Raw genomic sequence first — 13,857 nt, forward strand, 5'->3', positions numbered from 1 at the left:
TAATGTTAGCACGGATGAACTTCGCAACTGTGTTTGAAGTAATGGAAGCATACGAAGCGGCTTCAATCCATTTCGTAAAATAATCAATGGCGACCAGGATGTATTCATGCCCGCTCGAAGACTTTGGATAAACCTTCCCAATTATATCAATTCCCCACACTGAAAACGGCCATGGAGAAGTCATAGAGTGCAACTCCGAAGGAGGAACATAAATAAGATTTGCATAGACTTGACACTTATGGCATTTCTTCACAAATGTGAAGCAATCTGCTTCCATTGTGGGCCAATAGAATCCAAGTCTCAAAATCTTTCTAGACAACATCTTGCCATTCATATGAGGTCCACAAACTCCCTCATGGGTCTGCTCAATAAGCTCTGCGGCTTTGTCTTCATCAACACAGAGAAGCTGTATGCCATCAAATGACCTTCTGTACAGCTCTTCACCACAAATAACGAAGTTGGCAACCAACTTCTGAAGAGTCTTCCTCTCTTTGCTTGAAGCTTCTGGAGGATGCCCTTTACCAGCAATAAAATTCTTGATATCTATATACCATGGCTTCCCATCTGGACACCTGGCTAAAATCTCTATTGTATTCACATGCGAAGGGGCCCACTGAAGTCTGACAACTAGCGGCTGAACCTCCATTGATATAGAAATGTCTAACATCGAGGCCAAAGTAGCCAAAGCGTCAGCAAAATGATTTCTGGTCCTTGACAAGTGAGTGAACGTAATGTTCTTGAACTTTCTGACCAAAGATTCCAAATAAGTGTTATAAGGGATCAATTTATCTTCTCGAGTTTTCCATTGCCCATTAATCTGGCAAATGATCAAGATAGAATCCCCAAACACATCAATATCTTGAATTTCCAAAGCTAAGGCTGCCTCTAACCCGGCGATGCAAGCTTCATACTCGGCCATATTGTTCGTACATTCAAACTGTAGCTTGATAGAAACAGGAATATACTCTTTCCGAGGGGATATAAGCACAGCTCCTACTCCTTGTCCTCGACTGTTTACAGCTCCATCAAAATACATAAGCCACTTAGTACTTGACGCTTCTTCTTCAATATCCATTATCTCTTCGTCAGGAAATTCTGCCTTCAGAAAAGCATTCTCTTCAACGGGTGCATCAGCCAACTGTTCAGCAACGACACGCCCTTTAATTGATTTCTGAGTGACATAGGTGATGTCAAACTCAGACAATAACAACAACCATCTTGCGGTTCTTCCTGTAAGGGCGGGCTTCTCAAACAAGTATTTTAGCGGATCCATCCGTGAAAGCAAAAAGATCTTGCTCGAAAGCAAATAATGTCTAAGCCGCTGGGTAGCCCAAACTAATGCTAGACATGTCTTTTCCAAAACTGTGTACTTTAACTCGTATTCCAGCATCTTCTTACTGATGTAGTAAATGGGCTTCTCCCGTTTAGACTCTGAATCTTGCTGAGCAAGCATGCAACCCATCGCTGTATCTGTGATAGACAAGTACAACAATAATGGCTGGCCTGGTGTAACTGGCGATAGGACAGGGGGCAAGGATAGACACTGCTTAACCTTTTCAAATGCCTCCTGACATTCTTCATTCCACTTCTTCGAGGAATTCTTTTTCAAAAGCTTGAAAATGGGTTCACACGTCATCGTCAGATGTGATATGAACCGTCTCAGATACTGAACTTTGCCAAGGAAACCTCGGATCTGCCTTTCTGTCTTCGGCGGCTGCATTTCTTGAATTGCCTTAATCTTTTGCGGGTCTACTTCAATCCCTCTTTCACTGACCATAAACCCTAAGAGCTTTCCTGATGTAACACCAAAGACGCACTTACTCGGATTTAGGCGAAGCTGATACTTCCTGATCCGTTCAAAGAACCTTCTCAGGGCAACAGTGTGCTCAGGTCGAGTCTTGCCTTTCACAATCATGTCATCAACATATACCTCGACCTCTTTATGGATCATATCATGTAAAAGAGTTGTAGCAGCCCTCTGATATGTAGCACCTGCATTTTTCAAACCAAACGGCATCACCCTGTAGCAGTATGTACCCCACTGAGTAATGAACGCTGTCTTCATCATGTCCTCGGGCGCCATCTTAATCTGATTGTAGCCTGAGAAACCATCCATAAAGGATAGAAGAGCATGACCAGCTGTATTATCAACCAGGAGATCAATATTGGGAAGAGGAAAGTCATCCTTAGGACTTGCCTTGTTCAGGTCTCGAAAATCGACACACATTCGAACTTTCCCGTCCTTTTTGGGCACCGGTACAATGTTTGCAAGCCATTCTGGGTATTCAACTACTTGAATGAATTTTACCTCCAACAGCTTCTTAACTTCTTCATAAACTTTCAACTCCCATTCAGTTTTGAGTTTTCGGAGCTTTTGCTTCTTTGGCTTAATACCAGGGATTAAGGGTAAGCGATGTTGAACAATTTCTTCACTTAACCCTGGCATGTCATCATATGACCAAGCAAAAACTTCCTTGAACTCTTTAAGTAAGGCGATTAATTCCTTGCGTTCTTCAGGAGATAAAGTTTTACCAATTCGAATCTCCTGAATCAAGGTTTCGTCACCTATATTCACGGTTTCAATTTCCTCTTCGAGTGGTTTTGCTCGGCGATTCTCATCCTGTTGAATCATGTATTTGATTTCAGGAGGAGTGTCGTCGGCATCCTCATCAGAGGGGGAGTCTTGATTGTTATTATTAAGATTATCAAATTCTGAAGCAGAAACAGTAGAAATAAAAGTAGAGACAGGAATGTACTCAGAAGAATTTTTTATTTCATTGAATGCTGAATCAAGTACATGAAATGATGAATCACCCACATCGGGCTTTACAATAGACTCTTGAAACAAATTTACGGACTCAACGAACATATTGACATTTATGTCAATTGACTCTGAACTATGTATGGAAATAATATCTGAATCAACGATAGAGGCAGCATCTGACTTGATCCCTCTGGAAGAAGAGGAATCATCATCGACTTCAGGAGACTCGACATTTATATTACCTGCATCAAAAGAATTATTAGAATAAACAGACTCTGAATCAAACTTAAAGACTGACGGGTACTTATGGACAACTGACTCTTTTGGAGGGACACGACTGTTTAGGAAAGTAACCTGAGGTATGACCTGAAAAGTCCAATTGGTCAATGGTTCTTCTGCCGGGATGATTAAATGGGTAGGGTTCAAAATTGAAATCCTCTGGTCGATCACAGCAATAGTCTGTGAATCTTCAAGAAACAATGAACTCAGAAGGCTCGACTCTACATGCTCTGCCCAATCAGCTTCTGACTCAACTTCTGAAATCTGCAGACCAGTCTGCTTGTCTTCCAACTGCAAATCGAAGAAAATTTCAAAGCCTGGCAACCTTTGCCCTGAACTCTCATCCAGCCAAGTCTCGGCAAAACCACAAAAAGGGACATCAGCACCTTCTTTCCTAAACCGGCCGTTCATCGTCAAACTAATCGGCGCCATTGGTAATTCTAACCCTCTGCGGCGACATTCAGCCCATTTCATCATCAGCAACCTCATTTCTTTAATTTCCTTCTTTGAGGGCTTGTACCCTAGCCCAAACAGACCATTGAAGGATTCGAACTCAGGGAATTCGGTCAAACCCTGATGGTATTTCCCCAGCCCTGCACCTGGCATGTATCCCTGTCGACGAACCATCCGAACGACATTCGAGTTTGTACTGGTCAGGAAACAAATTTCCTCATTCATAGCTTCTTTAAAGGTGATGGTAGCCACCTCTAGTGAAAATCCAGTTAAACTAACATCCTCAGACTTCTCCATTGTCAGGTCCTGAGTAATCAGTCCTACTTCCAGGTCCGGGTCTCCCTTTACGGTTACCACTCCGTTTTTACGAAGAAATTTCAGCTTTTGGTGAAGAGAGGAAGGAACAACCCCGAACTTGTGCAACCAGGGGCGCCCAAGTAACAGCAAAAATGAGGCTTTGATGTCCAAAACCTGGAATTCTATTTCGAAGTCTTCTCCTCCGATTTGTATCTCAGTTACTAGGGTTCCGATCACATCTCGGCGAGTACCATCGTATGCCAGAATACCCTGTTCAGATGGGATGAAATCCGCAGGACCAAATCCAAGAGTTGTTGCAGTACTCAACGGGCATACATTCAGAGCAGAGCCATTATCAACCAACACCTCTGGTACTCTTTTCTTATTGCAAACAACAGTGATTTTCAGAGATTTTGTGTGGTCTCGACCCTCAGAAGGCAAATCATCATCAGTAAAAGACAAGGTCTTAGACACTCTCGTCATGGCAACCAAGCTCACCAATTCATCAGGAGTGGTGTCTACAGAGACTTGTGCCGAGTTGAGTTCTCGAAGAACTAACTTCCTGTGCCTGGACGAAGCCATGAGTAAGCCCCATACAGAAATATTGGCCTGAGTCTTTTTCAGCTGCTTCAGCAAACTCTCTTCTTCTTCATCTGCGCTGACCTTGTTCTGCCTCAGATTCTCTGCATTTCTTGCAACTTCTGCAGGATTTTCTACACATAATTCTTGAGGTTTGAATACACGCCCACCGCGGGTCATGTGACGCATCTCGTCACAATGGTTATCCAACAACAATAACTCATCTTCTTCAAAGTCCTCAGCCCTTAAGACATAAGGAGCTGCCCTTGCATTTCCGACACTGTCAGTCTGAAATACACAAGGCTGGGATGATGATGACTCAGCAACTTCGTCATCAACGAAGGAAATCACATAACGTTCTCTCCTTTCTACTGCCTCCAGCTCCCTATCATCAAACTTCATGACATAGGTTTTTTCTGTTGTAATGGCACAAATGAGGTTTGCTGGATCAAGCAGAGGGTCGTCAGTAAAGATGGCGTTGGTAGTAGGAGGAGGCATGGCATGATGGTTAGGAAGTGGGTTTTGAGTGACGTTTGGTCTCTCCACTGCCAACTCATTTTTGTCAATCATGTTTTGGATGGCATGCTTCAAGGCTAAACAATTCTCAGTCAAATGCCCTGGACCTCTGTGATATTCACAGTACTGATCCGTCTTCCAGAATGTGGGTAAGGGATTGGGTGGAGGTTTGATATCTGGGAGCCGGATCTTCCTGTCTTTCATAAGCCTTTTGAATATCATTATTATCGGATATGGAAGAGGATCAAACTTTCTGTCATATGCAATTCTCCTTGGAGCAGTCTCTGCAGCAACTCTGGCCACAGGCCTGGTATAACTGACAGCATGAATTTCTTTGGACTGGACCATAGGTCTTTTCCCGTCTCGGATTTCAGAAGAAACCTTGGCTCTCAAGCCTTTTGTTATGGCATCTTCTGTCTGAGTACCCGTCTTGATTAAATGGTCAAAGCTCGGGTAATGCTGAGGAGCAAGAAAATGAAAATACGTGGGAGACAAACTCTTCAGAACCAGCTTTATCTGCTCTGATTCAGTCATTTTCTGGCTTAGCTGAGCAGATTTGCGTCTCCAGCGCCTGATAAAGAAAGTGAAGGTCTCTTGAGGACCTTGCTTTAGCTGTTTTAGGTCTCTCTTCGTGACCTCAATACCCTCTTCCATTGAGAATTGCTCTATCAGTTTCTCCGAAATATCTTCCAGGGTTCTCACCTCCTCGGGCTTTAACCTTAGAAACCACTTCTTTGCGATCCCAATCAAAGAAATCGGGAATAATTGGGCCATCTGCTCACGGCTCAGACCATACTGCTGGGACAAAATGATAAACCACCTCATGTGGTTACGCGGACACCCGGTTCCGTCATATTTGTCATAATCAGGAGCTTTGAAGTTGGGCGGTAAAGAAACTGTTGAAGATAGTATTAATTCAGATACGTCAAATTTCTTGGGTCCCTGGACTCTCATCTGCTCCATCTCATGAGCCATCTTGCTGAACTTTTCAGACATTTCCTTCTCAAATTTTTCAAAATTTTCTTTTTCTCTATCAACCTCTGGAGCACAATACTCTGCAGCATACTGATCATCATCTAAATTCACCTCGAAAGACTGGATAACGGGTCTATGCGACTCCGGAGCTGGAACATGAGAAGGCTGAAGTACGGGCCTAGACGTGGAAGTCTTATCACTTATCTGTGTTTTCATGTTTGCCATTTCTTCTTTCATTCCTGCCATGTCTCGGGTGAGGTTTTTCATCATCTCTTGCATGCTCATTAAAAGTTCAGTTGTGTCTGCCATTTGATTTACTTCAAAGGAACCGGAAGACTCTGGTGAAGAAGGTGAGTGTACTGCGGATGGCACAGGAGAATCAAAATGACGAACAAGTCTAGACACTGAAGTAGGTCTAGACCAGGCAGGCTTAGCTTGGGAGTCTTTTTTAGGAGCGATGGTTGCTATCTTTCAGAATCCTGATTGGAAGTTAACAAACTAGATTAATTGATTGACAAATGAAATAAAAGAGTTTGTACCAATAGAGACAAAAGTAAAAACAAACATCCTTTGTATTGATTATACTGGCGGCAATCGGTTACAATGTAAAAATGCTGAAAACCCTGAATCATTGACTGTAAAAAAATTCTTTGAACAAATGAAAACAATAAAATGACAATCTTGATCCAAAGATCCTCATGGTTCATTAATTCGAGCTCTTCGGTTTGCAGGCTCCCCAAATTCTCTTCCCTTTCGAAGTTTAGACATGAAAATAGATCTCCTCTCCGTGATTTTGTTTCTCCAGGCAGCTACTATGGATGCAATGAGATCAGGAGTAAGGTCTTCACAACAAGGTGGTGTGATAACCTTAGGAGGACACAAGATTCCAATAATCTGAGAAGGGAAACACAAAGGTGCATAGAAAGATGATTTTTCTAAACCCATAAGATGGACAAATGAGTATGGGCAAGTACTGGTAACAATTTGTGGACATGATTGACTCACCCAACGAATTTGGCTTTCCTTTATGGTCTGCAACCAATGGTGCCATTCTTTAAGCTGAGATTGCTTAATCTTGGTCTTCCAGGAATGAAGACTTTTAAGGGTGTACTCAATGCGGTTCTGTGGCTGAAGGATAGTGAGTTTCTCACATAGCCACACATATAACAGCTTGGCACAGCCGAAAAAGTTATCATGTACCTTTTTACTAGCAATAACGTCTAAGCCATAAAAGGTTTCAGCTAGCATTGTAGGGACAGGATTTCTCCCCTCATTTATCTGATCTACAATTGTTAACAAGGTGAAAGGAGCAGCACTAGAATCTCTACGAAGAACATGACGTGCAAAGACAGCAAAGACTAAGGCATTACGTCGACACTTCTGAAAACGGGAGTCAGTAGGATCGACGTTTTGAGAAAACAGTTCAATGAGGGTTTGAAATTGCACATTTTTCTCAGTTAAGCAAGGCAGAGTTTTCACGATCTTATTTTCAAAAAGTTTGTAAAAAAGATCATGAGGGGAGTCTGTGCTTGAAGGTCGGATCCAGAGTCCCTCGGGAGGAAGCTCTAACAAGGCACACCAGTCCTCAAATATAGGACAGAGTTGAAAAGACCCGAATCGGAAAACATGGAAAACAGGATCCCAACATTTAGCAGCTGCTTGAAGAAACTTCCAATTTATGCCACGACTATTCAGATGAGTAAATGAACCGATGAAACGCTCAGTGATACTCCATTCTTCACACCTTAGCGGAAAAGATTTAATAGTCTCGGCTATCCACTTGTCTAACAGATTGTTCGCCATGATCAGACCTGACACTCAGATAGAACAAGATGATAAGGAAGGAAAGATAACCTTTAAGTGATCAATAGGAATAAGCTTGACAATCTGGGACATGGAATTTTTTCATCAAAGATGAGTGATCACACATCTTTGATCAAACCCTATGATCAACAGATCAAGGACTAAACCTGGCCAAGATAATGGCGACCAAAAAGCCACTGACTAGACTTAGATCTGAATAACGGAATGGATATAACTGATTGAATTAAATAAAGAATCTCTGACTAAGAGGAGAACCATAATATACATAATCAATATATATATAGGTATATACACATACACACAAATCCTAACCAGGGGCACCAGCCCTAAATCTAATCTAGCGGAGTCGAGAAAATCTCGACTCAAGACAGACTGATGAGTGTGCTAGGACCGTGTTGTAGCCACGCAAGGTGAGCTACTCTAGTCTACAGATGGGACAAAGCTCCTAACTCTAGGCTCCACATGTGTAAGCAACACATGTTCGACCCTATATGAATGCAATCTCGAAACGGGTACTTCCTAGTTGGGCTTTACTAGGTTAGTAAGTATATATAATATATATAAAACAAAGTAGGGCTCCAGACTCAATCTATCGGGTACTATGCGTATGAAACATACTTAACATGTATAACACAAGTACGCCCCATGTTATACATAGTATGTTTCATTGCTCATCGGCTGCTGTAGACAAAAGTACGCCCAATGTCTACGGCTGCAGCACCGGCGCATAGCTTGGAAATAGATTCAACAGTACCATCAGGGTAAAGATATCCCAGTCGGGCACGCATTGAATCTATCCCGTGGAACCAAGAAGGAAAAACAATGAAAGAAATAACAATTATGATAATGCATGATGTGTAGTGTGTGAATCCCTCATTTTAATTACGCGCCTATCTGGTGCCCCTGGATTCTAACGATAAAGTTCCCATTTAAAATGATTTTAGCTCAAATTTCTTCAAAGTTAGTAAAAATGGCATTTTTATAGAGTTAGGCAATGTTTCAAAAAAACTCCCCAGCAGAGTCGCCAGCCTGTGGACCCCGATCCGAGAGAAGAAATGAGAAGGTGAGGGAACAGGCCCCCTACACCATCCTCTGGATCATCCACGTGAATGAGAGCTCTGCCAAGGAACTCTCAAAACGGATGCCACCCTCATAGCATATCACGAGTGGCGATGTAAAAAGAAAGAGATATGTCTTGATCCGGAACCGAAGTTCAAAATCGAGACATACCTAAAATAAACTCAGAGTCGCCATCCATGGACATGCCATGGAACCCTAAAATCAAATCCTCTGTGCAATGGATAACCAGAAATATATATGGGTTCGTGCCTGGTTACGAATGGAGAAGGTCTGAGAGCACCCCCAATTCGTCCGAGTGCAAGCACTTGGTCTCTTATGCCATTTTCATTAACTCTAAAGAAGTTGGGTAAAAATCATGTGAAATGGGAACAATCCTCAGGAATCGTCTACCTAAGCATGCATTTCCTGAGAATGAAGAAATAAACACATAAAATGAAATGAAAAATGTGTCACCTAAGCAAAGCTAGGTTATGAGTGACATGCCTAATGGGTGTCTAAGTTTCTGGTGGACACACACATGCAAGCTACAACCAAAGGTATAGTATCAGTACAAGAAAGTAAGAAAACACATCAAAACATGAGATACAAATCTATGCTATATATGACAGGACAAGTCCTAACTCTAATGCAGGACTGGACTCGGACCAGAATGGCCATCCATCCTAGCTGCGCTACGTATCCCGGCCTCGGGAAGAATCGGAGCCCACGTAGTTCGATGCCCTATTCTAAGCTAGGATGCCTAAGACACCTAGACCTTTATCCTAGACTCGATCTAAAAGACCGGACTAGTTATTAAAGTTTCTTACACAATTATTTAAATTCCGGTAAATTGTGAATTTTAGGACACCCTATATGCCCTAACTAAATGTAGGTTAGCCCTGGGCTAATGCAGGTGGTTCCTACAACCTATGTGTAACTAGGCCGTGCATCCTAAGGAAAACTATGGGCTGACTATATGCCTAATCTAGCCATCGGTTCGACTAGATGTCTGACCGATCGACTCGAGGCCTCCTAACTCTAGAGACACTCACACGACAAGACATACCATATCAATACCAATCAAGACAAACTCTTAACTCTAGAACACAACCTAAACAGCTAGGACATACTCCTAACTCTAGAGGAAGATCTTTTTGAAAATGGTTTGAATATTTTTGTAATTTTTAAAGATTAAAAATGTTTATTTTTTAAGGTTTGGCTGGACTTAGGATGTGGATCCTGAGCTGCACTACGTACCCTGTTGAAAGGGATCAAGCCAACGTAGTTCGGAACGAACTTTCAAACTACGCTTATAAAAGAAACACTCAACACTTTAGATTTATTTTTTTTTTTTTTTTAGTTTTTTTATATTTTCAAATGTTTTTGATAGTTTTAAAGTTTTCAAATGTTTTTGAGTTTTAAATTTCTAATGTTTTTGGATTTTAAAGCTTTTCCAATGCTCTAAACCTTTAAATGTTTTCAATCTTAAAGGGAACACGCGAGAACAACCACAAACTAGGGCAAAGCCCTAAAACCAAAAGGGGAAACCCCGAACAAGCAACTAACGCCTCAAAGAGACGATCCACAACAAGAAACTGGCGTCTCAAAGAGACAAACCACAACAAGAAAGATAGCGTCCCAAGAAGAGAGAAAACGATCCAAGATCCCAAGCAAGCAAAGCTCTAATAAGACTGAGTTAGCCTCTAATCAAAGCGAAGTAATCAACAACTCTAAAGGAGAAACTCCGAACTAACAACACTAAAGAGGGAGAATAAATGAGTCAGAGACTCTCTAATAACACTATCGAGTCAAAGACTCACTCTAAAAGAGGAGGCTACTCTAACATGAGGCTAAGTAAGCCTCCTAAAGGGGAAACTCTCTACATGAGACAAGGCTTGTCTCCGAGACACAAATGACGTAAAAAAGAATAAGAGACCCTGCGCATATTTGGCAAAGGTAAAACACCCAGCCGGGCCGGACAGCTACCTAGCCCTAGGGTGCAACAAATGTGCAACCAGATACCCATATAGGATAGGGGTATGAAGCCAAGCCGAGTAGGGTGTTCTCCCAAAACCAAACGACGCACAAAGAGGAGGTTTAGCAAGAGAAAGAGACTGGGCAAGTCTCCTATACACAGAGGTAGGATAGAGAAAAAAAGCTAGCAAGACTAGGCAAGTCTCCTATATACAAATGAGGGGTATGCTACTTGGACTGAGCAAGTCCCCTAAGGATGGGCTTGGGCTAGCACCTTCATCGCCCCAATATAAGCATTAAAATTGATATAGGCTCCAAACAATTTTTAAAAAAAAGAAAAGGTGAAATTTCCACCCAATATGTAATTCTCTTCAAAAAATGGTCAAAATGCCAAACAAATCATGGGAATGATTCAATATGTGATTTCTGACTTGCTAGCATGCTCATCATATCCCAATACAAGCATTAGAACTATATAGGCTCAAAACAATCTAAAAAAAATGAAATCTCCATTCAACATGTAATTTTCAACAAAAATTGTAAAAAATGCCAAACAAATCATGAGAATGATTCAATATATAATTTAAAACTTGCTACCAAGCTCAAACATCCAAAACAATTATTAAAATTGAATTGAGCTCAAGTTATCCATGATTTTCAAGAAATAGCACAATTATGACATATAATGTGAAAAATGCAACTTTGCACTTACTTTTGGACCCCTCAAACATCAAAACCATAAAAAATACTACTAATCAAAATTGTAGATCTCATCATAAGAAACATTCTCTCAGTTGACCACTTTGTTTGGATCTGGCCAGAAGTGGTCGGAAAATGGCTTCTTCCGATCCATCGCCATTAAAGGACATATTAGTGTTTTAACTGAAAGTTCGGGCTCAGTTTTGACTCTTAAAACATTGCTTCTGGAAAAATTCACTCAAGGACAAAGTATTAGAAAATCTCTTGAATAACATTTTTTCTTTGTATGGCTTCGGACGAAACAGACCTGGAGTAGTCTAAAAATGGCCAACAAGCTGCTGTTGTAGAAATGACATTGTTTTCAGAAAAACTGAAGCTTGCAAGTCGTTTTTGACATATTAAAAAGCATTTATGGAAAACTTTGATCAATAAGGAAGTTTTAGGAAATACTATAACGAACACTTTTCCAGTTCACAGTTTTGAACAATTCTAAGCAGTAGCAGTCCAAAAGTTTCTCGACACAGTAATTTCTAATACACAACAAAAACATCAATTAAAGGACATATTAGTGTTTTAACTGAAAGTTCGGGCTCCGTTTTGACACTTAAAACATTGATTCTGGAAAACTTCACACAAGGACAAAGTATTAGAAAATCTCTTGAATAACATTTTTTCTTTGTATGGCTTCGGGCGAAACAGACCTGGAATAGCCTAAAAATGGCCAACAAGCTGCTGTTGCAGAAATGACATTGTTTTTAGAAAAACTGAAGCTTGCAAGTCGTTTTTGACATGTTAAAAAGCATTTATGGAAAAATTTGATCAATAAGAAAGTTTTAGGAAATACTATAACGAACACTTTTCCAGTTCACAGTTTTGAACAATTCTAAGCAGTAGCAGTCCAAAAGTTTCACGACACAGTAATTTCTAATACACTTAACAAAAACATCATTATGGACTGAAAATTTTAAACGGGCATAACTCTCTCGTCTTTTGGCCAAATTTGGGCTGCCATATGTCGAATTGACCGGTTTGACGAGATCTACAAGATTGAGATGTTTAATTTTGAAAATTTTGAGCATTTGAGGTCGAAAAATAAAATAAAAAAAAAATAAAAATAAAAAATCAGAACTAAGGATCACTATACCTAGGAAACACACATACACATTCAGAGACACATACATCTATTTGTAGACATGCGCATATATATCTGCAAATAAGTACATATCCATATACATCCATTGTATTGACATACCTGATGTAGATAATTCCCTGAGTTCCAGTAGAGCCAAATGAAGGAACTGTAATTGTGCTATTGACGGAAAGATGGTTGGGATTCGACCAGAGTTGTCGAAGTCCACCCGATTGCCGGAGATCGGTGGGATGATCGGCGATGGAGGAGAAAGTGAAGGTGGAGGGAGGAGATGGGATTGAAGTAGAAGATGGTGGTAGGAGAAGAAAATCTCCAAACCCTCTCCCTCTCTCTGTGTTTCTCTCTCTCTCTCTCTCTCTCTCTCTCTTTTTCTCTCTTTTCTTTCTTTCTGTTTCTCTCTTCTTTTTTTTTCTTTCTTTCCTCTTCTTTTTTTTCTTTTTTCCTTTTCTTTTTCTCTCCCCAAACACCTCTCTACACTCTTCTTTTATAGTTGAAAATCTCAGATCTAGATCTGAGATTTTCTCCCAAAATCTCAGATCCAGATCTGAGATTCTCAAAATATCAGATCCAGATCTGAGATTCTCAAAATCTCAGATCCAGATCTGAGTTTTCCCAAAATCTCAGATCCAGATCTGAGATTCCCAAAATATCAGATCTAGATCTGAGATTCTCAAAATCTCAGATCCAGATCTGAGATTCTTAAAATCTCGGATCTAGATCTGAGACTCCCAAAATCTCAGATCAAAAAAAAAAAAAAAAAAAAAAAAAAAAAAAAAAAAAAAAAAAAAAAAAAAAAAAACGAAAATGATAATAATAATAATAATAATAATAAATGATATATATGCCTCCCTTTTCCATGGACAACCACCTTTAAGATGATTCACCCCCCTTTTTAGATTACACTATGTAGATTACACTATGCTTCCTACATTGCTCGTCTTATTTGACAAATCGGCTTGGATTTTGATGAAATTTGGCGGGGGCCTTGGTGAGACCCTACCCTAATTCGCAATGTAATTTGAGATCTTAGCTTAGTGATTGGATGGGGTTTTGCTTGAACACCGCAAGCTTGGGTCTGGTCAAAATGGGGTGTCTACAGGAAGAAACAGAGATGAAAAAGTCCTAGCATTTTGAGAGTTATGACGGAAATAGTTAGACTCGCGCTTTGGTCTAGCAGTTTATAGACCTACGTCCGGTTGATTGACCATAACTCAGTCAATTCAACTCGGAATGGAGTCAAATTCATGCCATTTCGAAGATGTCGAAGTGTAGTTGAAAACAATAGAAA

The 13,857-nt window shown here is 40.6% G+C and overlaps 1 protein-coding gene across 2 annotated transcripts; it reads right to left on the reverse strand.

The window, feature by feature from the left end:
- Window positions 1-2,566: 2,566 nt before the first annotated feature.
- Window positions 2,567-13,020, reverse strand: LOC143852005 (uncharacterized). Of its 2 annotated transcripts, none has more exons than XM_077361517.1 (3): window positions 12,672-13,020; window positions 3,119-6,342; window positions 2,567-3,006 (listed from the first exon to the last, which is right to left on the reverse strand). In XM_077361517.1, exons 2-3 carry the CDS (start codon window positions 6,170-6,172, stop codon window positions 2,998-3,000), a joined length of 3,063 nt encoding a protein of 1,020 aa, XP_077217632.1. In that variant the 5' UTR covers window positions 6,173-6,342; window positions 12,672-13,020; the 3' UTR covers window positions 2,567-2,997. The 2 variants fall into 2 exon arrangements, with proteins under 2 accessions (XP_077217632.1, XP_077217633.1); XM_077361518.1 differs by having other exon boundaries at window positions 2,568-3,006; window positions 3,131-6,342.
- Between the last annotated feature and the right edge of the window lie 837 nt (window positions 13,021-13,857).

Source organism: Tasmannia lanceolata, unplaced genomic scaffold (assembly GCF_043159265.1).
Source record: "Tasmannia lanceolata isolate RefF3 unplaced genomic scaffold, GAP_Taslan_0.1 ptg000018l, whole genome shotgun sequence".
NCBI classification, from domain to species: Eukaryota; Viridiplantae; Streptophyta; class Magnoliopsida; order Canellales; family Winteraceae; genus Tasmannia; species Tasmannia lanceolata.

Coding starts and splice junctions, on each gene's coding strand:
- LOC143852005 (XM_077361517.1), bottom strand. CDS start 6,172: ATGGCAGACACAACTGAACTTTTAATGAGCATGCAAGAGATGATGAAA.